This window comes from Synchiropus splendidus, chromosome 7 (genome assembly GCF_027744825.2).
Source record: "Synchiropus splendidus isolate RoL2022-P1 chromosome 7, RoL_Sspl_1.0, whole genome shotgun sequence".
Taxonomy (NCBI): domain Eukaryota; kingdom Metazoa; phylum Chordata; class Actinopteri; order Syngnathiformes; family Callionymidae; genus Synchiropus; species Synchiropus splendidus.
In genome coordinates, this window is record NC_071340.1 from 8,208,209 (window position 1) to 8,235,854 (window position 27,646).

Genomic DNA, 27,646 nt, shown 5'->3' on the forward strand with positions numbered 1-27,646 from the left:
AATGTAATAAATTAATTAGCACATAATATACAAAGTCCTCCCTCAGTCATTAATAAAAGCTTCCTTCACAAGTGAACCTTTAAAAAAATGTCAACTCAGCCCATCAAGGTGACTTTTTCGGCTCCAGTCAGGGGCCACAGGGGTTAAATTTACAATAGCTATGCAAATCCACGGGGAGCAAACAATACTGCAGGATCTGGAGCCATAAATAAGCAGTGGGGATCATCACACGCCAGCACAGCTGAAGGGAAACATGATTCATGTGAGGGGCGCTTGTTTACTGAGGAGGAGTGAGGAGGATGAGACGGGCAAACTGGAAATTATCCTCCGGGATTTGAACTTCGCTGTAGCACAGGAAGTCCTTGGCATTTCATATGACAAAGATGACGAAATGAGACCAAGAAGGAAGCATGGATTTCAGACCCAGATGAGAAGTCGGTGGGATGGAGGGAGGGTAGAAATCAGAGTTGAAACACCGTCGAGCCACGAGCAGAGATTGCTAAAAAAAATGATGCTAAAAATCAGAGGGTTTTTTGGACATTTTAATAGCAACAGCTTAAGAAACAGTACAACTGAGTGACGACTCACAATAATTCTCGGTGAATACATTATGACCACTGGCACAGGAAGTCAGTGGGTAAGTGAAGTGGTGACAGGTGTTGGTTATCAATGTGCCCTCGGTTGTCATGTTGACGTGTTTTAAGTGCAAGAACAACGTACATTCTTGATGTGTTAAATGCTGGATGAATGAGGAAATGAAGCGTTGAACCAAAGCCAAGCGTGGCTATGCATTATATTATCTACTCCTCATCGATGGATATGACCATGATGGTGGACGACTCACTGGCGGCAGCCGCTTCACTGTCCATGTCCACAGCAGGAGCGGGGAAAGCTGGAAGACAGGTTCATTCAAGACATCATTAAAGCACTGTAGACCCAAGCAAATGTATATTTTGTGGCTCATTTAGAGGTTTTACTTCATTCTTAAAGTGATAGTTGCTGGAGTAGCCCTTCATATTTACTGATCTGCTTTATGTGGAGTAAATAAAATGCTGCCGTCGCACTATAATAATGTATGTGATGATATTCATCCAACATGTGGATAAATCCCCAGAATATCCAGCTGCAAATCTTTCTCTTGGATACTCCTCAAGGCCATAAATAGGATAGAGCCATCTCTCTTGCTCGACAGGAAGTCACTGCGGCGGGACGTGAAATGAAGTTGTGTAAATATCGGGGTTGGGAAGAGAAACGCTATTGCGAAGCGGACGGAGCAGCGGTGGCCTGGCTGGCAGAGCCAGGCTGGAGCTGAGCAGAGCGAGAGGATTTACAGCTAATTGAATCAAGAGAGGACGATGAACAGAGAGCATCAGGTCTTTTACAGTTGTCGAGATGTGTGCACCCACCCGTTTTACTCTCAGGCCACACACTTCAGGAACACACACACACACACACTTATATCTACAGCCAGACAAGTCAACAACTATTTTAAACATCAAACTGAGTAAAAATAAACATGTGAACTCTAAATAACTGAACAGCATCATCAAGTTAGTAAATGGGTTTCAATGTCCATGTGTTATCAATATTTTACTCGTACTACTCCTACTCATAACATCATGGGTTCAGGGATTCACCACTTATTTCCTTCTCTCTCCAGAAGAGATTATCCATGCAGCAGAGTACATTCAACCTGAACTTGTGAAAAACACCTGTGTCAATTTCTATTTCTAACCCCTGACGTGACTCTCCTCCTTAGTGACAGTGCCGACTGAAACACACTGCCGTTTGACAGGCTTTAAATAGCAATTGACACGTTGTTACACGTGTAATGAATGCAGCACCAGCCCATGACTTACCTGACCTCAACCTCCGAGTCTCCTCCTCAACCTTTTTTTTCTTTCTTTTTTTTTTTTTTTTTTACATGTCTGGCTGCAACAGCGTCAACATGCAACGCTGAAGGCTGCCTTTGTCGTCAGTATAGGACACAAAAGTCAGCTTTCCAAACGTCAATAAATGACACCAAGGGAGTGAGGATGGGTTAGAGTGGAATCTGCCAGTTGTGCTGAGGGATCCCAGCGTCCCCCAGTTCCAGTCGTACGCCATCTTGGGAAGGCTTGTCTTCATTTTTAAAGTTGGCGTCACACTCATTTGTCACAAACGCGTAACTCAAACCATTGCATTACCTCAACAAACTTACATTTTTTATATCCCAGTTCATGAAATGACGATGGAGAGCATATCAATTGATTCATCTTCTGTTCAACCACACTACAGGCAACTGTAGTGTGATAGCCGCTGCCCATCCTGAGTCCACTGGCCCTCTTGGCCCGTAACCACCCGCACCATCTGGCAGAAGGTTCCGCAGTATCTGCTGCGCAACAACCATATTCAGAAACAGCTATGTCCCCCTGACCATCAGACTGTTAAATACAAAATGGATGTAACTACCTCCCATTTGTGCAATAACCTCCTCAGCTGCTACAATGTTTCTGTTTTTTGTATGTACAGTTTACATACAGGTGATTCTGTTTTCTGTTTCGCACTTTACTTACTTTACCCTTACTTTGCACTCAGTAGTACATTAGTTTTTGCACTCATTCGTATTTATTGTATAGTTATTACTATTGCAACCAAAAGCCAAGCAACGACATTTCGTTGCTGAAGTAAGTCTAAGTCTGGCTGTGACAGAAAGACAAAGCAAAAGCGAAAATCCATTCATGTGGCGATGATGTCCCAAATCCAACAACTTTTGAGATGAGCTGTGATGTTGCCGGCTTTGAAGAGTTTCATCCAAATGTGCATATGCTTGACATATGGTAGATTAAGCGACGGTGCACAAGCTTCTCCTCCATATTCTGCTTTGCCACTGAAGACACTGCCACTCCACAACCATGGTTACTCAAACAACACCAGCCACCATCCCCTGGATTGTCAGCATCATGGTGGGAATCCTCCGGCATCCAGTCGTTTTCTCTGCCGCCACCACTGAGAAAACATGGCTCTGACCCCCTGACACCCTGCGTCTTCATATGACAACTCAGTTCCATGAATTATTTTTAGCCAAGCTCTGAACTAAAGGCCGGGTTAAGGGACACCCACCTATCCTGTAGTGATCATTACACCCACTTCAGTGAAGACAAGCAAATAGACAAAACATTCCATCCAAATTTTCACAAGTCACGATCAATTATATATCAAAAGTACAATATTTTTGTCTGTTGTATTAATGATCATAGTATTAATTATCAATAGTTATTGGCCAACTGTCCACACACGATGCACGTCCTTATCAAAATATACTCATAGCTCAAGAGAAAGTTAACTTATAAAAGCTTTTATAAGTATACATATATATATATATATATATATATGTATATCTTTTATATCTATAGTTTTGTTTTTGGAAACCGGAGGCCTCAGACCGAAATTTCGTTGCCATAATATAGTGATATGTTTTTGTGCAATGACAATAAAGAAAGTCGAAGTCGAAGTCTAAGTCTTTATCCCAGATACCTGGACAGCACATGGATTTTTTTTTTTTTCCAGACAAACTCTTGGGTGTAAAGAGGTGAAGTGGCGGAGTCTCCAACTACAACTGTGTGAAACAACAAACCAGGGAGAGTGAAATGATCCTGGTGGTCGGCTTCCCCTCACCAAGACCCCCACCCACCTTCCCCGTCCCCCTCCTCTCCTCCTCCCGCTCAGGAGAGGCCAGCAATTTTTCTCCTCATTAACTTCCTGATTGGTTTCGGACTGCGGTTTTTTGCTCGTCTGCAGTTTGTCACCACTTTCCAAGTGACGTGGCGATCGTTAATCCTCATGTTTGTGTAGCAAACAGGGTGCCAGCAATAAGAGGCGCGTGAGTGGAGGGGAGAATTAGCCCCCTTCAGCTCATCAGCAGGAAATCCATGCTGCAATTAAGACACTGCGATGTTAAATCACTGGGAAACACACGGAGCTGAACATGTTCCCCTGTTAAACTCAAATGAGCGCTAACACGCTGTGGCGGCAAAAGCTGCTGGTCTCAATTGATTTACAGTGAAGACCACACCAGTAATCCTGCTTCAACTAAGGCTCTTCCTTATGTAGAAAGTCCATGTTACACTCAAGGCCGCTCCTCTCCCAAACGTCTCTGGGAATCTGTTGGAACCCGACACCAAATATCCGAGTGTTCAGTCATGAGCAGGCGACTGTAAAAGAAAGTGCCTCTGTGCTTGTGTTCCCAGTAGCTTCAGTCTCCCAGATGAACTTTTGGCCCCGTCCCCGTCACTCGACACTGGAAGATTACCAAACTATTAAACAGCCTTTGTTTGGAATAACAAAAGGAAGTCCTTTTTTTTTTCACAAACCTCCCACTTGTCCTGTTAAGAGAGCGAGTGGGTGAATAACAGCATCATCATTTCTGCTGCTGCCAAGCACAAGAACAAAAGCCTCCATGTGCAAGGGTCATTCAGTCGGATCCAGAGGGGATCAGGGACCTAATAGGGGTAGATAACACTTAACCCTCATGTATCATCACGGACACTTTGGGCCATTCGGACAGTTTTCCCTCCTGAGCTTTCACTTTGGCTCAGCTCCTCTCATGTCTTTACAGTGTAGTTGCTCACTGAAATAATCCTGAGAAACAGAGCTCACTATTATTTTAATTCCAGACTAAAGATGCATGATTTAAATGCAACTCTGGACTGGACTGTTTTGTTTTTGAAATAGATATTTACAATCATTATTCTAAGAGATCTGTTTTGATTATTTATACATGTATTTCTTAAGAATATACCCTTCATCTTGAATGAATGTTAGAATCATTATGCCATTATTAATGTTATATGGCAAGTGTATAACTACAGGGGTTGGACAAAATAATGGAAACCATTAAAGCTATAAAATAAAAAAAAAATTGACACATAGCCACAATCATGATCTAGTGCAGTTCAGTTTCCCAGGTTATTGAGATATGTGTGAGGTGTGGAGGATATCATACTGAGAGCAGAAACACAAGCTCCTCTGTTGATGTCACTTTTGCTGCCAAGAAACCATTTACATGGCAGTTCATGTCTCCAGTGTGTCACTCCAGGAACACACAACAGCACAGGGATTCCACATCAATTTTTAAATGTAACTCAGTTGTCTATTTTGACATTCCTGCGGTTAAAAAAAAATGCTCATAAAACTGTCAGCAAAGATCCTTGTCTTGGACAGGAAAACTGTCCAGGGTCTCAGCAGCCTATTGTAGCCAAAACTGCAGGCTAACAAACAAAGTTACAAAATTGAAAATAGACTGGATCAAACTAGTTATTTTCATTCAACACATGATGTGCAGCTAAAAAAAAAAATCACATAACTATTAAAATAGCGATGTGACGTGTTTGTAATAACGTATGAGTCAAAGCACACAAGGAAAATAAAGACCAAACCGCAGCGGTAAATATATTCAAAATATCGAAGGCCAATGCAAAACACACCCGTCACTGTCACGGCAGTCCAGGGACACAAAGACTAAGAGGAAATCATTACCAGGGGAACACAAATTCAACCTTTAGAATGAAAAGTTGACATGACAAGGTTGGCTTGGGATGAAATGGCTCCATCAAAATGATACGAGCAGTGTCGAAAAAAAAAACGTCCCTGGCCGACAGGGTCCCATGTGTGTCTAACTGAGGACGGCCCTCGTGGAGGTGGACGTTCCTTTCTCCAAAGTGATGTGGGCGTCTGGCTCCTCATCACACGGCCAGTAGCCAAAATTAATGACCCGGAAAACTCAGTCAAAGAGCAGGCCAGCTTTAAATACTAAGCAGTGAACGGTGAAGACTCACGCCTCTGGGCCGCTGTTTACTACGCAAACCTTCAACCTGTGTTTGGAATCGCTGTCATCACGCGCATGTCTTCATTGTTCTTTAGTATGAATGAGCCATGTTCAAACTTACTCGCCCTTACATCATGACACAGCATCGCACTACATAGTTTTTGTTGCTCCGGTTAACCACAATCCAGTGGACTATAATCCCAAAATATACCGCCACTGTTTCAGGTCTAAACACCACTAATCCAACTGAATTAACTATATGTATTATTGAAGCTTAGAACTTGACTTGCTGATTCAAAACTGTGGCCACTTTCCCATTCTTTAGCAGTTTACTGTGTGATAACATGCATTTACATGAAACACAGAATGTGTCACCAATCCTTCACGGGCCGTCCAGGTCAGTACAGGTCAAAAGCAAGAAGTACATGGCCTTGAATGAATGTCCCTGGTCTGAAATGTCAACAACACATAATACAAAATAATGTTTGATTTGGCAGGCAAGACAACATTGCCACTCATTTCACCCTGGCTGGAATTCATTTGAAGCTATATGCAACAAATTTGGCAGAATCGCTGTCTTCGCCATTGGCTTTCAAAGCAGAGCCACAAGTTTCTTCAGGTACATTTGGCAAACATTCAAATGACTGCGCAACATTATCACCACTGGAACATTTATTTATTTTCACTGAGCGGCTCATAACTTAAGAGAAACAACTCAGACGATTCACTCGCATCCACCACATGCAAAGTCAAAACGTTTCCACAGACCATCAGACTGTGTGTTGATCTTCTGAGGGTGACGGTAGACTGTGTGCTTCAATGTGCCCATACATATTTTCAGTGTTTGACACAAAATATAATCTAGTGAGTTGAGGGATTGCTATCGCAAGTCAACATTAGAAATGAATCCAGTCTCATCAAGTATTTTTTTTAATTATTTGGGACTTTTTTTTACTTATATGTTTATTAATTGATTTCCAAAATGTAGAAAAAGAAAGTATAAATAAGGATGCAAGACAAACAGATGCAGAAAAGGTCAGAAAATTTGGACACTGTTGATTTTTGCATTGATATGCCACTTTGTTTCAGAAATTCATTTTTAAAAAATCCAAGTTTGTAAAATTTATGGCGAATTCTGTGTTGAATTTATTAATAATTTGTTCTTTCAAGGGCCACATAAAAAGTCGATCCAATGTGGCTCAACATGACTGATGCTTCCAGAACTGGGCTATGCACCTGAGCCAGACAGATTTTTTTTTTTTTTTTTTTTGCTGCTTTATTTATGGACTTTATGGACTATTGCTTGATAATTAGGATTTATTAATTACAAAAACAGTGATATAAAAATGTAACACCATGATCACATCAGCAGGTCTCTGGCTGACCACACTGCACAAGACAACATCAAACATGGAGGAATCCAACTATTTTATTTTCCAGCCACAATCGAAGAAGAACTGGAGTTAACTGAATACCAATGATTCTTTGTAGATGAGAGTTGTTCACATGGTTGTTCTTTAAATATGTCTCTCACACTTCTTGTGGGAAATACAATGATGTCATGTAATATAACTATTTGAGATTAATGGATCGCAGACAATGTTTTTTAATTGAGTCGCACCAGTATTTTTTTCTCTATCATACAATGACACAACTCTTTTTTTAGTCTTGACTAAGCGATGAACTTAATCTTCTTGCCTTTTAAATCAGAATTAATTTTTGTCCTTTTTGAATTTCACAACTAGTTCAGGAAGCAATAGAAAGTTTCTGTTTCCCCTTTGTAAAAAAAAAAAACATCAAAAGTACTCTGCTTCACTCAAAGTCCTCCTCCGCTCAAAGGTTGTTTACGCCGCAATTGTCAGAGGCCAGAACCACTCGGAGGCTCATTGTTGGTTTGCCATGAAACACTAGAGAGGAGGGAGCCAGTGCTGGCTGACAGAAGGCATCAGTGTCGGGGTCAAAGGCTAATAAAGCAGCGAGGACCCTGCGCTCCTGTATTGTTAACCAATCTGTCCCCAGTGAAGACGACTGCTGCAGAGGCGTGACACCACCACCGTCCCTATGCTGAATCTCCACTCTGCACCATCAACTCACAAAATGGCCTGTCAGTCTATCGCGGCCGGTTTGATGCGATCGCTCGAAATGTTATAGATATGCAATAATGGGCGGCGGCGCGATCAATATCTGCGGCTGTTTTTCAGTCATTACATTTAAACTAAAGAATCGGCAAGAGTTGACAGCGAAAGAAAAATGCCCAAGTAAAGGACACAAGGCGAGTGATGTATACCGCCGCGGATAGGAGGACGCCTCTCGCGGGTGCTAAAGCTGCCAAGTGTGTTTATCCAAGCCGTTGAGCTGTTTCAGAGAGCTGCCAAGGCGACGCCATTTGTCAATCCTAGACCCTGCTGCTGTGCAAAACAACACAGACGGAGTGACTGCACTGCATGGTTATGCAGGACGGGAGCGGAACTAACCAAGCTTTCAGGCAAATATCTACTTAATAGAGTGGAGAAAAAGCGTGAGATCCGCTCACACTTCAGCAGCGCTGTCCTCACTTGTGAGCTACTTTCAGAACAGTGGCCTCAAATACTGACCAGAGCCTGAGCAGCGTGTAGCTGGTGAAACCACTGCACAGTCTTCAGTTGACTGTGTGAGAATTACCGTCCCAAATAAAATGTTTATGGCTTAACAAGAAGCAACAGCATGTAAAATGGACGTCAGGAGAAGTCACATTCAATTCTCATCAGGACCTGTGTGCCGATGTGTGAGAGAGAGAGAGAGAGAGAGAGAGAGAGCGGACAGGAGGAGGACATAAAGCACACAGTGCTAATCATTTAGCGTCTCCTCAGCCCCAGGCTGGTGTTAATAGTGGTGTTGTACAACACATTTACACGGACGCTCCGGCCACGACTCACCAATTACACCAGTGTTCGGCTCGTCCGCGGCCCCGGGGGCTTCTGCAGCACAGCGGGACCAACACGAGGCCCAGAGAAGTCAATCGCAGTTTAGAGTCAGCGGGGGCCTTCAGGGTTTGACGGGCCCCTGCTGAGACATTGTGGCTCTCACTTACACTTGAGGACAAATTATTCCCAGCAGGCGTGTTTACCGCCGACCCATTCATTCACTGTCGAATTCATATAGAGGTAAATAAAGTTGACTTTTTTATTTCACAGAAACTAAACACATATTTCAACATCAAGCGCCACTTTCCATGGTGTTATATTTGTATTTATTTATTTTTTAAATGCAAAAAAAATCAATGCACCTAGTGATAGTCGACATCTTTAAGACAAAAAAGCATGAAGGTTTTTCAACAAAAATTCAGTAATGTTTCAAAATAGATTTGATTTTTCCCTCTCGATGGAGAAAGGTGACGCAGCGCAAGCTCCCTTTCGTCCTCAAATTCCATAATGCTCCTGCTGCTCCTTTCAGCTCATTGCCATTTGTCAACACTATTTTCAATGTTAATAAATGTAGTGAATTGTATAGATAAAACAAAAGTAAGCTAACCATATTGGGTTTAAAAACAGTCACAATTATGGTACTATTCTAATTTCAGTGAGATTACCTTGGGACGTCAGGTAGCACCTCAGTTGGGAAGATTTTTACTGGTTTCTGTTGTAGACAAATTAGTGAAACAAACACTGATGTGTGTGCTACATGACGACCTGAAGTCTCTGTCAAACGCTGGTGCAAAAGCTGTTCAAGGCGGTCTACCAGATCAAACAGTGTTTAAACTAACTCCTGATGAAGAGGAGCAGAGAAGAAGAGGGAGCTTCTACCAACCATATGCTAGAACCACAGTGATACAAATGTACACTGCAAAAGTGGGTGAGAAAATGTGGAAATGATCAAAGATCAAATGAAAAGGAAATGAAAAACTTGCACAATACAGGGGTTCTCAAGAAATTGTATCTGACTTCTGAGATCAGAAGCAACTGACTGTCTGTGACAAGTGGCTGTCTGGTTATTTAAGCATCTGATGATCTGACGACGGACGAATGTATTAGATTACATTACATTACATTTGATGGTCTTTTTAGGCTCACAGTGGAGAAATTCAACATGTCACAGCAGCTAATGACAACAAAGACACTGACACATACCAAAGGTAATAAAGACATCATAATAAATAAATAAAAAGTGAAGTAACAAGCTATCAAACAACACAGAAAAATAAATGTATACACATAATATAAAAACAAATATAATGGTGAAGTGAATACATCAATAAAATATAAGTAGTTATAAGTAAATTGATAATACATATATAGTAATAATTATATAAATAAATAAAGAGTTCTATAAATACATCGATAATAAATAAGCATTATGAAGATGTTTGTCAGCAAAGAACTTCAATGAGGAACAACTGCTGTGATGCTCATCTTACTTCATTACGTAACAACAAGTCAAAGACATGAATCTCCAGAAAGACAAACTAGCAACAACCAAGGACATGTTCTTGCCAGAACTAGATACATTAGCTAGAACGTGACATGAAACAGTTCCCATCCTGCAAAGTTTCACCTCCTGCGTCAGAAGAACAGTTCAGTTCTGATAAATGCAAGTCAGTGGCTGTGGGTCAATGTAGGTTACAGCTGATCTGAGAGCCACAAAAACACACGCCGCCTCATACCCGAAACAAAGAGGTACAGTATACTGATGCCGGTCTCTTTTACACTATTGTTTTTTTCGTTGGCTGAGAAGTTGAAACGACTTCACACGCAGTAACTCACCGCGGTGTACAGTACAGAAGGCCAGGAGAAGGGAAATCAATAGAATATTACCTAGAAAGATAGTAATGGATTTCTAACGTAATGGGCTCACACAGGTCGATCGATTAGCAGGATTAACATCTGCAATAGCTCAAGAATGCGATTTGCATTTAAATGACTGGACCTCAGTGCTGACACCGATATAACAATACAAACATCAGTTTACACGGAACAGTGGCGCTTCTTTTTTTCACCTCTGACTTGATTTCCAGCCAAGTGTCATTATGAAAGATAAGTTTAAGACTGCGTCATCTGTAGTGCTTTGTATAGTTAGGTTCACTTCAGTTTGGCTATGTGTAACTATGGGGAATGTCTCACAATACTCACAATGCACACGCACCGCTGATATGGAGACAAATCTACAACTGACGGGAGGGCAACTATGAAAGTTTGTGGAGTGGCAGAGACTGAACTTGTGAGTTTTAATAAAGTCTAGACAAGGACAAAAAAGGAAGAACATAAACATTGACAAACTCAACCTGACGCCCTGCGACTGAAACAGCCATAACTCTCTTTTGGGTGGGGGCAGCTCATCTGGATAGATCCAAGAGAGGAAGTGGTTGTTTGTGGAGAAACACTGTGTGTGTGTGTTGATGGAGGTGAGGTGGGAGCACACCGCGGTGGGGTGGGAGTTTGATGGACTGCGCTGTCACCGGACGGCCGGCGATTTACGGCGGTGCGGCTGCTGACGAGTGCGGAGCAGTAAACAGGCCTGCCGGGGGCGTATTTCACAGTGAGCTGGCTTTTATGAAGTACACCAGGACGGCTCTCCCCACAGCTCCACCCGGCCCGCCGTGACGGATGGAGAAAGACGCATGACAAGCTTCATCATTGTTTGTAAATCTTAACTGTTCCCGCTCACTAACTCCAGAAGGCAATTTTGCGGAGACAGCGAAGGGGGAGGACGGGGAGGAGAAGGGTGTTGTGGGGGGAGTTAGGAGAGGGAAGGACAGCCTGGCACTCCTGAAGGTTATGCGGATCTCTGTCTTCGGCCAACTGAACAGACCGGTCTTGGAGTGGAGATAAATCTGAGGGGGTGTTGTTTGATCTCTGTGTCGGAAGAAATTCAGCAGTTTTTGCTCCTCAAACCTTTATGAGGTTTTTGCATCAATGTTAAATAGGTGGTTTGAAACCACTTTACTGTCTTGAAACAAAGAGTCGTGATGCTTGCTAGACTGGTCCCGTTGGTCGGGGACATCTAGTTAAGTCTAAGTTTCAGGTGCTTACACACTATTTCAGGATGGAGAAATGTATTTTATCCAACACACAGTTTGTGTCTTGTTTTAGCTCGTTTAAAATATAAGTACAAACAGTGTGTTCAAAGGAGTGATGTCTCCTCTTACGGATATTTTTGCATTTCTGTTATTTTTAAGACTCAACCACTTCAATTCACCTTCAACCCCGAACAACAATGATGTGCCTGGTAGGACAATTCCTGCAGCTGGAGTCTCATACCTGTCACTCAAAACTGGCCCTTCAGAGGCTGCCTGTGTCCAAGTTAGTCCCTGTCGTCCATACAAACCATTTTTGCACTATGGCCTGTCATCCACATAAAACATAGGAATTTTGGAAAACTCAATTTTTATAAAAAATGGTTTTGGTGCTCTTCGTTTACGACACTGGCTACTGACTGAACTATGCTCTATGCAAATACGCGTTTACACTGACTCATAAAGTGACACCTGTCACCATTACTGTACTGCTGAGGCACAAAAACTCACTATAATAGAGGGCAATGATCTCTGCATTATTGGAATCCATTAAAATCATTTGAGAACAGGTTTGTGTTTAAATTTGGGTTAGATGAACTTAGGATAGATCTGTCTAGTCTGTGAGCAGCAGCATGTCAAATAAAAATTATTTTGTAGCGAGATTAAGTACAATACTCTAAATCTCTCACGGCATGTATGACATCATCTCCAATGATGGTAGTATGTCAGACGTTTTTTTGCAGTTTAAACCATGTTCTGGACGGAGAGAAAAACAAACATGAGCTGAGTTCTTGTCGCTTAAATAAAGGTTCGGACAAAGAGCCTGCATACATGGATACAAGCAACCAACGAGGAGGCACAGTAGGAGCCTCCTGGCCCCTGTGAATGGATGATATGTGCCATGAGAGCGGCCATTCAAAGGCGTGATGACATCCATGGTAGCTGATGTGAATCATCTTTACACAACCATATTGCTTCAAACTTTCTGCAATTTTACCAGGGAAAAATTGCCAACCAGTCTGGGGTTCCACCTGCCTCAATATGTTTGGCTAATGAATAAACGAAAACTATGCAGTCACTTTTCATAATTAATCTAGCAGCTACAATAATGTCGACAACTTCAAACATCTATTTATGTATTTTACATTACCAGCAAAACAGATGCCACACATGGATTGACAGAGGTCACATGGTTCAGAAACAAACGCAAGGTTTAAATGGGCATAAACACTTATTTACTTATACTTATTTTACTCACTTACTTACAATTATGTCAATTCATATTTCCATATTTATGATAGTAATTATGATTACATTTAGCTTTTGTTTGAGGTTTGTTTTTCCATTTTGCAACTCTTGAATGATTGAAATGCTTAGTTAAATCTCCAGTCTTCCATTGACATTTACATTACTTACATTACATTAAATACTTACAGTACACTGCCTATGGTTATTGTGTACCATTTCATCATAAATTTTAGAGCGAATGAATGGGAGGATTTTCCTCATTTTCTAGTGGTAATATGTGTGATGTTTGTTTTTCAGTGCTGCTAAGAAAACACTATTTCCTTATTGCAGAAACCTCAAGTTTCCTCCACGATGTAAAAATTGCTGCTATATTTAATCCTGTTGAAGGAAGGATGATCTTCACCTCAGACGGCAGGTGAAACAATAAAGCCTCCTCATGAGCACAAAGCAGAAATAAAGAAGGAAAACAGGAGTCATCTCAGATGAGGGGGCTCTCTATAAAGTGTGGGCCACCGGCTGAGACTGTTGTTGTCTTGTAATGGAGCATGGCATTTTACAGCAGGAGCTTACGTGGGACCCCCACAGGAAACGCACAGGTGAAAGTCAAAAACAAATATATAACAGGTACGAGGAGTCCTTGGAGTTTAGACAGTGGAGGAGCCGAGGCTCTTTTTTTTTTTGAAAGCTCATCCTGCCCGACACTAACTCAGCTAAAAAGTAATGCAGTTCTGCGTTACTCACCGAGAGTGAGGTTGGTGCTCTTGTAGTCCTCTGTGGTAAATGTAGAGGACATGCAGGCACCGGCGCCCAGACCAGGGGTCATGTAGGTGTTGGATGGGTAGTAGCTGTGCATAGGTGGGTAGTTGGAGTTGGTCATGTGGCTGGACATCAGGCCATCAGCAGGGGTCAGCTACAACATGGAAATGAAAATAACTGATGAATTCAGTCATAAATGAGTTGGCTTTTTTCTATTTTCTCTTGAACATTTTTATGATCCGAATCATCTGTTAACCACCTATTTGTATTGACGGACACAGACATGCAGCAGAATGTCTCATGGAATATTGAAATATGTGGAGCGGGCTTCTCAAAACAACATTTTATTCTAGAAATGGGCTGCAACATGCAGCACTGGATCTCATCGACCCTTGGAAAACTTTAAAATGAGCTGTCTACTCAGCACTGCGGCCGCAATGCCGAGGGTTTTCAATTTCACTTTTATGGAATCGGATTTCTGTCAGCCTTCAATATGTCACCCGTATTGGTCACACCATCAATTTCCCGACAGCTTTATAAACTGTTATTTAAGCGACACTCAGCCCTTGTATTAGACGGTGAAAAATACAATCCAGATTGGGCCGAGCGCCTGAAAGTGATTTCTATAAACCGAGGTGTCTTTCAGAAAGTTGCACAGAGGAGGCAAGTTTAGTCAGGCAAGCAGAGACGGTTAGACTCTTGCCATAACACCAGACAAATGACGTTTTAAAACTGGTCTGATGGTACAATTTAGCTGGAAAAAAAAAATGAAGTTTTGTAGTTTAAAGTTGTTTTAACATTATACATTAACAAGCATTTTTTGTTATTTTCCTTGTTACACAGGGTATAAACATGGATGAAATAAGACTCATGGATGAATAAGACTGAATTTTCAGGCAGCAATCTCATTGTTCCTGGGTTTATTAATGCTTTTGGAACAGACATTAAACATTACCCAATCCAACTTCATCCACAATATTTGAGCCCAGTCTGTGCTAGAATGGAAAGCCAGATTTGTTGCGCTGTATCTATGCAGAAATGCTGAGCCTCCTGTGAGCTCGCCAACATGTGGGGCTTACCTCCCTGAGAGGTCTCAGTATCTGGCACCATCTCTTATCAGACGAATCTACACCACCCTCATAGAGTCATCCCCCACCTGCATGACAGCCAAGCACCACTGGCTGCACCGGGAGAGCAGTGGGAGAAGATGGTTTGAGATGATATAAAAAAGTGTTTCCTCCCTGGTTTTTGTTGTGAAGATCAAGACCAGGTCTTCAGCAAAACAAGCAACTGAATGATGAATGAATAATAATATCCTGAAAAATGTGGAACATATTTCTTGTCATACTAATGTTTACACACTTTCTACATTATTTAAGGGCATAGTATTGGTGTGAACATAAGGAAGTCTCAGTTATTATTGTTATTATTATACACTATTCACAAGTGTACCTCTCATTCTCACTTCACAGCTAAAGTCAACGTCCTTCAGCTGTATTCCCTTTGAAGCGCTTTGTACTCTGATCAAATGCTTCTGACTCCTCCACTGACCTCTTCAATATTAGTCCTGACCACAGATATGACGGATTTTTAACCTCCAGACATTAGCATCTTCTGTATTCCCAAGGCCATACACCTGTATCTTTCAGCTCTTCTTGGGCCTCCTGCCAGTTGGACAAGGTCAGTATGAATGCTGACACCTGAACCACCTTTGTCTCCATGGACAGGTGCTACTTTGGGTCTCTACCAGGTGACTCAGCTTCTCACCATGTCTCTGGTAGAGAGTGAGGAGGACTTTTTTGGCCACTTGTTTTTAGGCCCTTTCCAACCCTGTTTATTCGGTTACTACCCAATGTATGTTCAACGTTGCCTTTTGTCTCAGCTCTTTCTAGATCACAACCTACAACAATGAAGAAACTCCCTTCCCTCACTCATGAACAAAATCCTCATCACAATCCACACTGCTCCTCCTGGGGATGATCTAACGTGGCACTCATCCATATTCACCTGGGCAGCTGGTTAGACTGCTGCCCCCGTGACCCAATCCATCCAAAACATATTTTCATCAGGCTGATCACGGAACACAACTATAACAAGAAATTTTGATTTTGAGAGAAAAAAACAACTTAAACGTGAAAAACAGAGCTCTTATTATTACCTTTCTCACTGCCATCCTTGCGAACTCACCATAAATCCATAAACTACCAAGCGTTGGTCTTGAATTCAAACAAGCCGCTTCTCCTTCCAATACAAATAAAGTGGCCCCTGAATTTGAATAACCGTAGCTTGCAGCGCTCTCCACCTGACAGCCGGAGCGAAAATATCATAAATCATCAAAGAGGATGACAAAATTATGCTAAAGAGTGCTAACTGATTAGCATTAATATGCTCACTTTCTCCTTTGAGCGCTGAAGCAGAGCGGTTTGTTCCCCCACCGACAGACAATACCATTAACCTTTGCAATTCAGGCTCGGCTGTGCGCTGACAGATTAGTGGAGGCAGTGACCCCAAAACTCAATGTTGCCACTGAGGGAACAGGGACGCCGAGAAGTGACAAACATTTATCATAAAACTACTGACCACTTCATCAGAGATCCTTGAGTTATGGAGGCAATTTGCCTCGCCAGGACGTTGATTCGAAACAACGCTGAAACATTCAGGATAAATCAGCTGCGGCGCCGAGTGGAAGTGTGTGTGTGTGTGTGTGTGAACTGTTACAATTCTGAGGGCATCACTAAGTTGCCTTCCCTTTTAGACTTGGATGAAACACGTGATTCTGACAAAACAACACATCTTTATCAGTCAACATTCTTCATTCTGTTTAGATCAGAGGGGGGCAGAGTGTGGCCCGCGGGCCATGTGTGGCCCATTACTCTAGTGATGTGGCCCTCACAAGGTTAAAGCAAAAGTGATATTATGCTTTGAATTGTAATTAATATTTAGGGTTTCATTTTTAAGAACTCTATATATCTGTTTTTTTTTTATTTCAGAATTAAATTATTTTAATGAGAGTTCACAATATTTGTGTCCCTCAAACTAAATACATAAAGGTTTGTGGAAAAAAATACCCTGAAATCATATTTATATGTTTAATATTTGTTCATGATTGATAGTAGAATATTCAAATAAATGTGGTAATGTGGCAGTTATTTCAAAATAAATTTTCCACTTTATTTCAATGTATTTTGAGGACTAAGAAATACTAGCAAAAATGTCAAATGAAAAGAAGAAAAAAGGCGAATCTCCTGTGTTATGTTTACAGTCGAACCAGTTATTCCTGAAAACATAACAGGACAAAAGAATTGTGAGAAACATGACTACAGATCAGTTACAGTTTTAGTCTGACCTCATGAGGGCAGTGAAAATAGAGCCAAGGGGCCATTTGTGTGGTTTTAATTTTTCAATCAAATATTATTGTATTTTATATTTAAACATTATATAGCTATATATTAAAAATGTGAACATGGAGAAATTTCAATGGTAAATAAGAACATAGTGAAACAAAATATACATCTATTTTAGACAAATATTCTATGTATTTGTTTTGCTCTTTTTAACTTGACCTACACGAAAATACATTTAATAAAGATGGTGCTAATAAGTTTTCAGCTAGGATGGATAAAAATACAAAGATAAACTTCATTGGATAGCATTGTCTTGAGTGCCACGCAAACACAGTAAAAGGGCCACACGTGGTCCTGGGGCCACACCTTTGTCAAGCCCATTCCTGCGCAGCCAGAATGCAGTAGAGTTACTCACAGCACTACTACACCCCGGTTCTTGGTAGCTCATCTGGAACTGCTGGTTGTTGTACATGCTGTAGTAGCTGGAGTAGCAGGGGTGCTGGAAGAGGTTGTAGAAGGAGGCGTCCAGGTGCATGTCAGGATTCCCGTCACTGAAGGACCAGGAAAACAGCGGCAGGCCGGTGGGTGGGGCAATCTGCATCTGCGACACTACAACATATTTGCAAGACAGTTCAACAAGTATACGCCGGCTGAATTTGAAAAAAGCTAAGAGCGACCGACAGAATTGTGAGAGCATTTCTTGTCCGTCACTGCCATCTACTGGAGAGATTAGGCACTAGCAAATGACGCCACATAGAGTGTCAGCAAGCCATTGAAATCTCTGTCATTTAGATTATAGGTTGCTTTAATGGGATTTCCGTTAAATGTATAAACGACGATCATGTTTGGAAACACATTTCAGAGGAAAGCGTTTTTTTTTTTCATCGATTGTTCTTTTCACAAGGTCACATATTTTATGACATTGTAGTTGTTTTTAATCTTGGACTCACTGTCTGATAGTGAAAACTGCTGAGGCTTTTGTGCTCTTTTCTCTCATCGCTCTCTCATAATCTCAATAAAGTTGTTCTATTTTTCTGGTTTTATCTGTTCTGTCAAATGATGCTCAAGCTCACACTCTGGTTTGACCACATAGCCTTGACCCCTGGATGTTTTGTGACTCTTTCATTTTGTTGTCTAATCAGAGGGAACACGCTGTACCCCGTGTTTCCTTTATGCCACTGCCAAATTCATTTCTTCTCAGGTTACATCACTCAAGGCCAGGTGGCCCCCACTTATTACATGGTGACTGAGTACCAGCTGAAAAAGTCACCTGAGTCCAGCTGCAAGGCGGTCGGCTGGTTCACCACCTCTGACAGACCCACCGGACACACAAGTCCAACCTTCATCTCTTGAGCTTGCTGTCTTCTCAGAGCAACCTGTAGGTGAGGAATCCTTCATGAGTCGTGAAACAAATGGCCCCATGAATACAAGAACAAGAGGCTGAGGTTCCAAAAGGTCCATCAATTCAACAACCACTCGACTACAAGCTGTTTGACCTGTGTCAGTCGCGGGGCCAGAAGATTCATCTGTGAATGTGAATTTGTCTCACATGGTAATAGCTTTATAACACTGAGACGGAAGGAATTGAATCAAAAAAACTGAGTGCAGTGATTTTAACTGAAACTCTTATATGAGTTGATAAGTCAGTAATACAAAAAAATATAAAGTTCTTAACTTATATTGTGCATTTTCTTATAGAATTTTCATAAAACACACATCATTTTCTTCTCCAATCATGGCCTAAACCACTTAAAGTATCAGAAAAAAGGGGGGGAAACATAGCAGTCAATTATTCATTATATGTAAAATTTGACAGATTCACGTTCAGTGTGTTTGGAAGCAAGAAAAACAATGTTCCTGATCTGAAGGAGCCTGTGGCTGAATGAAAATTTGACCCATATTTACATCCATGTCACTGTGTGTAACCAGTGACCTGTTAATCTGAGGTCTGGTGTTTTCAATGTTTCACCTAAATAATCCAGCAAAATTCTGCCAGGTGTATTGGGAGAAAATACATTTCATTTTTTTATTTAAGTCAATGTGTGGGGAAAAAAAGAGTTCTGAAGCCGTTTTGTGAGGACTTCAAAAGCTTCAGTTGTGAAAGTATCATGATGCAGTAGAGTCAATGAACACATCTGCAGATGACAGAGCTCGTTTCAATTGGGAAGTTTGGAAGTGTTACCTGTGACGCCATCACTTTCTGTCTCTCAGATGTCAGTCTGCACTTCTCGCAATTGCAGTCCTTCCACGAGCAGTAATGTTTGTGGCCCTTCACCGGAGTGATCAGGCCGTGGTTCCTACAGCGGGAGCACTTGGGGCTCCTGAAGCGCTGCATGATGTGTCCCGAGTCCTCCTTTCGGCTGCTCCTGGTTAAATGGTGAGAGGCCGCTGCTGCTCTCTATTCTGTAACATGTGGACAATTTCCTATCTGCAGTGGGAGTATCCCAACGGGAGGCAATATTAAAGCCGCTTCTGAATTCCAATTTGTGCTCAATGATATCAGCATTGTAACAGTTTTTTTGTTCGTTTGTTTTATTGTTGTTGTGAACTAATCATCATAGTAAATAAAGTAAATCAATTTCACAAGGAAAAATAGAACGTCCAAAAATACAGACATTTAGATCGAGCCAATTTTCCAAAAAAAAAAATAATAATAATCAAAATAATTTTCTTTTCCAAGTCCCACAATGCAGTGTGCGGTTCAAACTATTATGCATCCCTTTTTTCGATTTCGACCACTGTACAGTAGATTAGTTTGACTCCATCAAACTCTTAGCGACGGAGGTTTGTGACGGTCCCTGAACACATCATCGCCTAGCAACCACACAGATTTAGCTTTAGCACGACCGAGTAATTAGCAACTTGGGAAGTTTGCTAACTTTATCTCTTTAAATGCCCAGAAAAAAAGAAAGGAAAAGTAGTGACAAGAAAGCCAATGGCCCGCCCGATAAGACTGTGTTTGACGAACGAGAGAAGGAGCTGACGGAGCTTCAAATTCGGCGTTTGAAGGAGCAGCTGGACAGGTTCGACATTTGTTTGTTAGCTCCTCAGGACGGTTCCGAATACCCCAGAAACCCAGGAATTTTAAATAGACTGAGCATTTAAATGTAATGGTATGTTGATGTCGTACTTCCCGCCGTATGCTACAAAGCTTCTAACAACAACCAACACTCGCATTTTAGAGTTTGTATTGTTAATTGTAGAATGTTAAAATTAAACAAATAGTCCAAGCAATATAGCAGCACTTGTTCCCTATATACTTTCTCTTTGGTTTCGTTCCTTCTAGTCATTTCATATTGAGTTTCACTGGCGATTTTAAATGTTCTGAGTATATTCAGTGACTGGGACGGACTCGAGCCCATAGTGATGTATGCTGTATATAGTGGTACTAACACTTAGTACCAGTCAGTTGTGCACATCTCCATCTTCATATTTCTGTTTGGGTGATGTATGTCTCTGTTTCAGTCAGAAGCTGTCATGTGATGAAGTGCAGCATCAGTTTAAGGACTTGACTCAAAGGTGCGTCCTGCTGGAGCAGGAAAAGAAAGAAGCCCTGGAGTGTCTTGTCCATTTCCAACGTGAGCGTGATGATGAGGTGCTTCACCTGCTGGACCGTCTGGAGTCTCTGCAGCTGAAGACGGAGCAGCAGCTGGATGCTCTGCGGCTGCAGCACGCTCAGCAGATTCAGAAGCTTGAAGCTTCTGTTCATGCACTCACGGAGCAGAACAAGACGCTGGGTGAGCATCAGCTAACAGATCATACTCATGAAAGAGAAACGCGATGGCATGTTAGTATGTTAGATACATTAAGAGTTGGAGTTTATTAGCACAGATACCAAGACTAAGGCTGGATTGTTCTGTCTTTAGCAGCCCAGGTGGACTCACTGGAGCAGTTCCAGAAGCAAAAACAGAAGCTGCTGTCTGATATAAGGTCCATGCAGGAGCAGCTGAGCTCCCAGGATATGAAGCATAAGGACACCATCCATAACATGGCGATGAAGGCACTTCTGGAGAGAAAAAGGTACAAAACGTGTTTGATGTTTCGATGCTAGCATCCAGAAATTTTGTTTTTTTTGTTCGCACACATAAGGATTAAGGAGGCGATGGAGAGCAACATGGAGGAAGAGATTCAGCGTCGGGTAGAGTTGAAGATCCCAGCGAAGGTTAAGGCGGCAATGGAAGAGAACAAAATGCTCAAAGAACGTCTCGGCGAGCTCTCTGAGCAGACTGGCATCCTGCAGAAGGAAAACTCGTCTCTCCGGGAGAGGAACGGTCAGCTGAGGCACAACATGAGCATTCTGAAGGACATCAATCGGCAGATCATCAGTGAAAGCTGCACCCAGAAAAAGGTACACAAGTGCACTTCAACCAAATGCTGCAAAAATAGTTTCATTTCATGTCCTTGAATGTCTACAGGTAATTCTGAATGTGCATCACACCCATGTGGTGTTTAACATTTTTATCAGTGATATTTGTTATTTGTCTATTGATATTCCTCCACTTGTTTGTGGTTTTCATGTTATCTTTGGATATTATTATTTACTTATACAAATTTCACTTTGGGTCTGTTTTACTCTTACAGCTGATGATATGAAATCTGAGCATTATTTTCCTCAATATTCTCTGTGATTCGGAGAAATGGTGGAAAAATGCATTGATAGTTTAAAGCAGTGATTCTTAAGCATAGGGCTGTGGCCCATGGTTGGGCCGCGAGCTCCTCTTAGAGGGCCGCTAAAAGTTCTTTTGTTTTACACCTTTGGGCCGTGAGGGCCAGTTTTAGTACATTAGCTATGTATGGTGGCAGTAGTGTGTCACTGAATTGACTTGACAGCTGCAAATCTGTGATAGATAACAACTATGGAGAAGTTCTTGAAAAGAGAAAATGATGAAGAAAGTGATACTTTTATTAAAACTTTATTTACATCTATATATTCAGACATGGTTTCATTACAGTTATTTTATTCAGAATTGTGTCCAGTTTTTTCCAATTTTCTCAACCGTTTGCATCTGGTGTATTTTTTTCTGTTTTTCTTTAGTAAATTTGATGAACATCACATGGTTTCATGTCATTTCACAAGGTTTTGGTTTGTTTTTACGTGTGAGTAGATTAAATATGGTCATTGATCACAAATGAAATCAAAGGTAATGCATCAGTTCTATTCCTTGAATGGGCCTCAGGCCCATTTGTTCTGGGAAAGGTTAAGAACCCCTGGTTTAAAGGGCTTCCCATGTGGATGGGATGTTTTAGCTGTTTAATTTCCAGTGACTCGATTCAATACTGCCTTCAGGTTGTGGAACAGACAAGAGCCAAGTGTCAGCAGCTGCAAGTAAAACTGGATGAGTCAGATCAACAAGTCAAGCATCTTCAGCACAAGCACGATACTGTCCACAAAGAATTCGAGGCCCTCAGGTCGCAGTGTTGTTGTTGGACTGAATGAGGAAATGGCATATTTCAAGCCCTATGCCTTTTGTGTCAATTTGGTTTTCAGGCGCGATCATGCCTCTGAATGTGAGCAGCACCTCCAAATCAGAGCTGTTGTCAGACTGCAGGAGGAGCAACTGCAGGAGGAGAGGAAGAAGAGGAGCATGGTGGTGGAAACTGTTGGCTCCCTCAGACATGCGCTGATGGTAAAACAGCCGAGCTGGATTGAAACTTAAGAACTTTCTAGTAATCAGTAATCCGGTTACTAGAAAGTTCGAGTAACCAGATTTGAATCAATCCATGTTATTACAGTGCAGGAGAAACCTATGGACTGAAACAAGTTTTCATTCAAATATTCAAATTCCTCTACATTCATGTTCAGGAGGAAACTGTGCAGAATAGGGCGGATGAGTCGGTCAACCAGTGGAGGCAGCTGATCCTGAGTCTGATGACAATTCTGGAGGATCTGGACAGTTCTTCAGCAGCCAGGTAAAGTTGCTGTCAGATGGTAAAACTTCTGACCCGAGTTTTGAGTCGTGTTTCTGTGAGTCCAAAAACGAATGTGCAAATTGATGACTGTATGAGTGGTCGTCTGCCTGTACGTGACCTGTGAAGGACTGAAGAGCTGTCCAGGATGTCGCCCGCCTCTTGCTCCTCAGTAGCTGGGATTGTCTCCAGGTCCCCATGACTTCTTCTTCTAGGCCAGAAATAAGATGGACAGTATTCGTGTGTCTGTGTAGTTTTATATTTAGTTATATCACTGACTTTGTTCTTTGACTTGAAGGAATGAAGAGCCCCTCAAGGCAGATGTGGGGGTACAGTGTCACCTGGGTCACTACAGATCGGGAGACCTGGGCCTCGTCCCCCGCCCCACTCTGAAACAGAGAAGAGCTAGCCAGAGACCAGGACCCACGTCCAGCTGGCCCCAGCTTAATCCACATAGGTTTGACAAACTCTGGGAGAAACGGAAAACAAATGCATCATAATTCAGTAAAGATGTTTATAATAACAGTCATGAAATAACAAGCTTTTGTAATTACACGTCTGGTCCACTTGGTGCCACTGTTCAGCACTTCTCATGCCTGTTCATGCAACAAGTCAAGCCCTTAGTTAAAGGATAACTAGTTTGAACAAGTGAACGCTAAAGGGTCACTGTGTAATGAAAGACCGTCTTATTAATGTTAATATTTTAAAGATTTTTTAAAAATTGCTATTTAAACTGCACCTTTTTGAGTTTAACATGAGTTACTTTGGCAACTATGCTGACTGGATTCATGCAGAAAAAGCCTTTTAGAGTTGTAAAAATGTCGAGTAGACTGAAAACATCAAAGGCACACACCAAAGGACAATGCACACAGAGCAACTATGGTTGTAGTATTTTCAGATCAACAGGTTGTCAACTGCACTGTTGTGTACCCCAGCTGGATTTGTGTTTACGTTTTTATTGCATGTACTTGTCATTCCGCATAACTTATGCTGGTGAAAATAAAGTCAATGAAAAACATAAAATGACATGTTCTTCTCAATTTAAATCTGTAATTTGGCTGTGCTTTTCAATAAACATTAATGGCAGGTTAAATGCATTACTGTTATTTCTGTCTTTTTTTTAAAACTTTGAGTCCAAGATCAAAGTCAGTGTCGCGGATCAAAGCCAAACAATATTGACAAAATGGTGAAGAGTGCCACAGTATTTATTTATGCGATAGATTAGATGGCCTTTATAAGTCCCACTCCCTCTGGTTGCATTCATTTAGACCTGTGAACTTAACGGGAAAGATGCCTCCCAAAAAGGCGGATAAGAAGGGTGGTGATAAGAAGAAGGATGACAAAGACCAACCGGTGGATCCAGAGGTTGTGCATGAAAAAGAGAAGGAATTATTACGGCTTAAAACCCGACTTATGCAAGAAGAGTTGGTGTAGTAAGAAAATGTTTTCTTTCCACCTTGATATCTATTCTTTTCTAATATTCCACTAAAAACACGTAGAATTTGAAGCATGTGATTACAAAGCATATTTGTTTTGATGTTGAATCCAGATCCATGTATAGTTGATGTTCTGATATGTTCAGTTCTAATAGCTTGACTCACTTCCTGCTTCAGTTACCAGGTGTCTTGTGATGAGCTCAAGTGTCAGAATGAAGAAATGAACGAGCATTTCCGTGCTCTGGAGCGGCGGAGCAGAGAGGGGATCCAGTCTTCCATTGAGTACCAGCAGCAGAAGGAGCAGGAGATCGACCAGCTGATGGACCAAGTGGAGTGTCTGCAGCGTGACAGCAAGAAGGAGCGAGCGGACCTGATCCTGCAGCATCATCAGGAGATGCAGGACCTGCAGAATCGCCTGGATCAACTCACAGAAGAGCATCGAGTTGTGGGTGAGAGCTTGGTCATTGTAGTTACTGATTCTTGAAAGAGCTTCATCTCATGACTCGGCTCAGTGGCGCGACTCGAGGACCTGGAGGAGTTCCAGGACCAGAAGGACATGCTGCTGTCAGACCTGAAGTCCATGAAGGAGCAGCTGAGCAGTCGGGAGGTGAAGCACGAACAAGCTATGAACCACATTGAGATCAAGTCTCAGCTGGAGAGAAAGAGGCATGAACTATTACGTTTTTTGAGTGAGCAAAAACATTTTTCTAACCATACAATGTTCTAACAACAGAGTCGAGAAGGAGATGGAGCATCGCTTGGAGGCCAGAATTCAGGACTTGTGGGATAACAAGGTTCCCAAGCGGACCAAGCTGGCACTTGAGGAGAACCTGGAGCTCAAGGGTCAGTTCACTCAGCTCTCAGAGAAGCAGTCAGTCCTGCTCAAGGAGAATTTGGCCTTGAAGGACCGAACGAACCGGCTGAAGAGAGATGTGGACAACATGGAGAACACGCTCAGTCAGAAGTCTCGCAAGAGCTGCGTCCAGAGGAAGGTACATGCGCTATGCTTGCACAAATATCTTGTGCTACTTAGCTGGCTAAAACAGACCAGCTACTTGTCTGGGGGTGGTACTGATGGACCTCCTCTGGGATCGCACATTGCTCTTGTGGTTACTAGGATCAGATACATTAGCGAAGACATGAGCCCGGCTTGTTTATTCATGTGGCTGAACTTATTTTTCTGGAGTAAACCACTGTACAAAATAGTTCCGTTTCCTCAGGTGGTGGATCACAAGACGTCGGAGATTGTCCAGCTGCAGGCCAAGCTGGACAGCTGCAACGACAAACTAGAGCTGCTTCAGAGCAAACTGCAACAAGAGCAAGAAGAAGCAGAGACTCTCGGGTGAGAAACTCTGGCCCCCGTTCAGCTGTAGCCAGCAAGTTTTAGAAATGAAGAAATATCCCTTCAATTGCAACCTTACCCCTGGAATGCTTTTCCAAAACCATGTCCAGATTGAACAGCTTTGTTTCCATCTGAACTGTGCCTATCTCCACTTACAGCTGGGAACTCGCCATGGAGCATGAGCAGCACCTCCAGGTCCGAGGTGAGGTTCTGAAGCTGACGGCCGAGCTGAAGGATGAGAAGAGGAGGAGGAGGAACAAGGAGAACATCATGCAGGAGGCTGCTGCTTCTCTCAGAGATGCTCTCATGGTTAAACTGAAAACCCCAATCTCTGTTTTGTTGAGAGTGTAAACACACCTTTTCGTTTTCAGAACGAAACAAAGGGAAAATCGGTGAAGGCCGTTGTTGCTGAGTGGAAGCTGCTGCTGATGAAACTGATGGTGGTGCTGGAGGACTCCGACGACTCTCTCATCAGCACCAGCAAGACTGTGAAGGAGGCTGAGAAGGTTAAGAGCTCAACTAAGGAGAAGGACACGAAGGAGACTGATGAGGAGGAAGCTAAGAAGACGGATGAGATGGAGGCTAAGATGGAGCCCGAGGTCTCCACTGCAGCAGAAGTTGAAATGTACAGCTGAACCAACCTCCGAATAGACGACAATGGTCACCTGATGGTCGACTGTTTGTGTCTCGTCGGCAGGTCACAAGCAGAGAAATCGGACCTGAGCCTCCTGTACCACGTGAGCCACTATAGACCAGGAGACCTCGGCATCGTCCCCAGACCCACAGCCAAGCACAAGACCATGAACCAGCAACCAGATCTGGAGTTCATCCGAGCCCAGCTCGCTCAAAACAGGTGGCTGCTTTGTGATGCTGTGCATCCTCTGATCTCTCCTCTTGTCTCATTTGCTGACTCAGCAGTAATACTTTTAACACGTCTGCTTTTCCATTCCCCAGGTCTGTGACCAAGGAGACATCAAGCTCTGCTGTTGGGACCAAAGGAAAGTCAAAAGACCAGTCACTGTAAAGTGCTCCTCTTGTTCTCTTTCTTTTATGAATTATTTGACAATGAAATTTAACCTGATGTAAAACTGTCACTGCTCACAAGCAGGGCGGCAAATCACTGTAGCGTTGACCATGTTGTTTTTAGCATTAGCTGACTTAGCCTGGATAATGCTAGCGTCCTAATGAACATAAACATCACCCCCTACTGTTAAATGTGCACAGCACGTAATGTTCAGGAGTGGAAAATGACTTCATGACTTCTCATGGCTAAACATGACATAGGTGACGTGCTTTATATCATCTATGGTTCACGTGGATGTAGCACTTCAGTGTCGCCGCTTTTGCCCCCTAACTCCGCTTTTTTTCCTCCTCCACAGAAAACAATCCCTCAATTTTGACCTGCAGGTCCAGTACCACCTGACTCGACACATACCTGCGTACCTCAAGTACGTGCCGTTACCAACACCGAAAAAGAAAAGGCTCAACATCAAACTGTGACCGCCGCAACACCACACTTTTCGTCTGACGTAACATTGAACTGAAGCTAAGAACCAACTCATGTGATCCTGGTGTGAGACAAGGTCTTCACCCAATTGTGTGCTGCTTTTTGGTCATTTGATGGAACAGTTAATGAATGTTTTGTTGACAGATGCGCGTGTACCATCTGTAAATACTTAGTTTTTGTTAGTATGAGTCACAGCGTCATATGTCTTACTCTCCTACAGTAAAATCGAGATTGGACACCAGTTGTTTTTGTTTATTCTGGAGTGATAATGACATCATGGGCTTCAGAAGTGCCGGGTGAAACAGCAGCCT

At 42.3% G+C, this 27,646-nt stretch overlaps 2 protein-coding genes across 4 annotated transcripts; one reads left to right on the plus strand and one right to left on the minus strand.

Moving 5' to 3' along the window:
* Positions 1–528: 528 nt before the first annotated feature.
* Positions 529–19,527, minus strand: dmrt1 (doublesex and mab-3 related transcription factor 1). The gene is made up of 5 exons (XM_053869751.1): positions 19,326–19,527; positions 18,414–18,519; positions 17,559–17,752; positions 13,785–13,953; positions 529–892 (listed from the first exon to the last, which is right to left on the minus strand). Exons 1-5 carry the CDS (start codon positions 19,476–19,478, stop codon positions 801–803), a joined length of 714 nt encoding a protein of 237 aa, XP_053725726.1. The 5' UTR covers positions 19,479–19,527; the 3' UTR covers positions 529–800.
* LOC128762013 (centromere protein F-like) lies at positions 19,431–27,639 on the plus strand. Of its 3 annotated transcripts, none has more exons than XM_053869748.1 (17): positions 19,431–19,520; positions 20,609–20,880; positions 21,010–21,163; positions 21,233–21,491; positions 22,431–22,552; positions 22,632–22,770; positions 22,947–23,053; positions 23,349–23,507; positions 24,664–24,935; positions 24,999–25,152; positions 25,220–25,478; positions 25,707–25,828; positions 25,987–26,137; positions 26,200–26,453; positions 26,526–26,681; positions 26,783–26,848; positions 27,208–27,639. In XM_053869748.1, the coding sequence occupies exons 1-17, from the start codon at positions 19,477–19,479 to the stop codon at positions 27,326–27,328; spliced, it is 2,811 nt and encodes a 936-aa protein (XP_053725723.1). In that variant the 5' UTR covers positions 19,431–19,476; the 3' UTR covers positions 27,329–27,639. The 3 variants fall into 3 exon arrangements, with proteins under 3 accessions (XP_053725723.1, XP_053725721.1, XP_053725722.1); XM_053869746.1 differs by lacking the exon at positions 19,431–19,520 and adding an exon at positions 19,970–20,166; XM_053869747.1 differs by lacking the exon at positions 19,431–19,520 and adding an exon at positions 19,970–20,166 and having other exon boundaries at positions 21,013–21,163.
* The last annotated feature ends 7 nt before the right edge of the window (positions 27,640–27,646 follow it).

What these genes read in the sequence shown, in the direction of transcription:
- dmrt1 (XM_053869751.1), bottom strand. Translation starts at nt 19,478, where the DNA reads ATGCAGCGCTTCAGGAGCCCCAAGTGCTCCCGCTGTAGGAACCACGGC. An exon ending in AGAAAGTGATGGCGTCACAG is followed by an intron (nt 18,520 to 19,325) that starts GTAACACTTCCA and finishes CCTCACCTACAG; the next exon opens with GTTGCTCTGAGAAGACAGCA. An exon ending in GAGCACCAACCTCACTCTCG is followed by an intron (nt 893 to 13,784) that starts GTGAGTAACGCA and finishes CCTGTCTTCCAG; the next exon opens with CTTTCCCCGCTCCTGCTGTG.
- LOC128762013 (XM_053869746.1), top strand. Translation starts at nt 20,036, where the DNA reads ATGCCCAGAAAAAAAGAAAGGAAAAGTAGTGACAAGAAAGCCAATGGC. An exon ending in CCCTCAGACATGCGCTGATG is followed by an intron (nt 22,771 to 22,946) that starts GTAAAACAGCCG and finishes ATTCATGTTCAG; the next exon opens with GAGGAAACTGTGCAGAATAG. An exon ending in AGAAGAGCATCGAGTTGTGG is followed by an intron (nt 24,936 to 24,998) that starts GTGAGAGCTTGG and finishes GACTCGGCTCAG; the next exon opens with TGGCGCGACTCGAGGACCTG.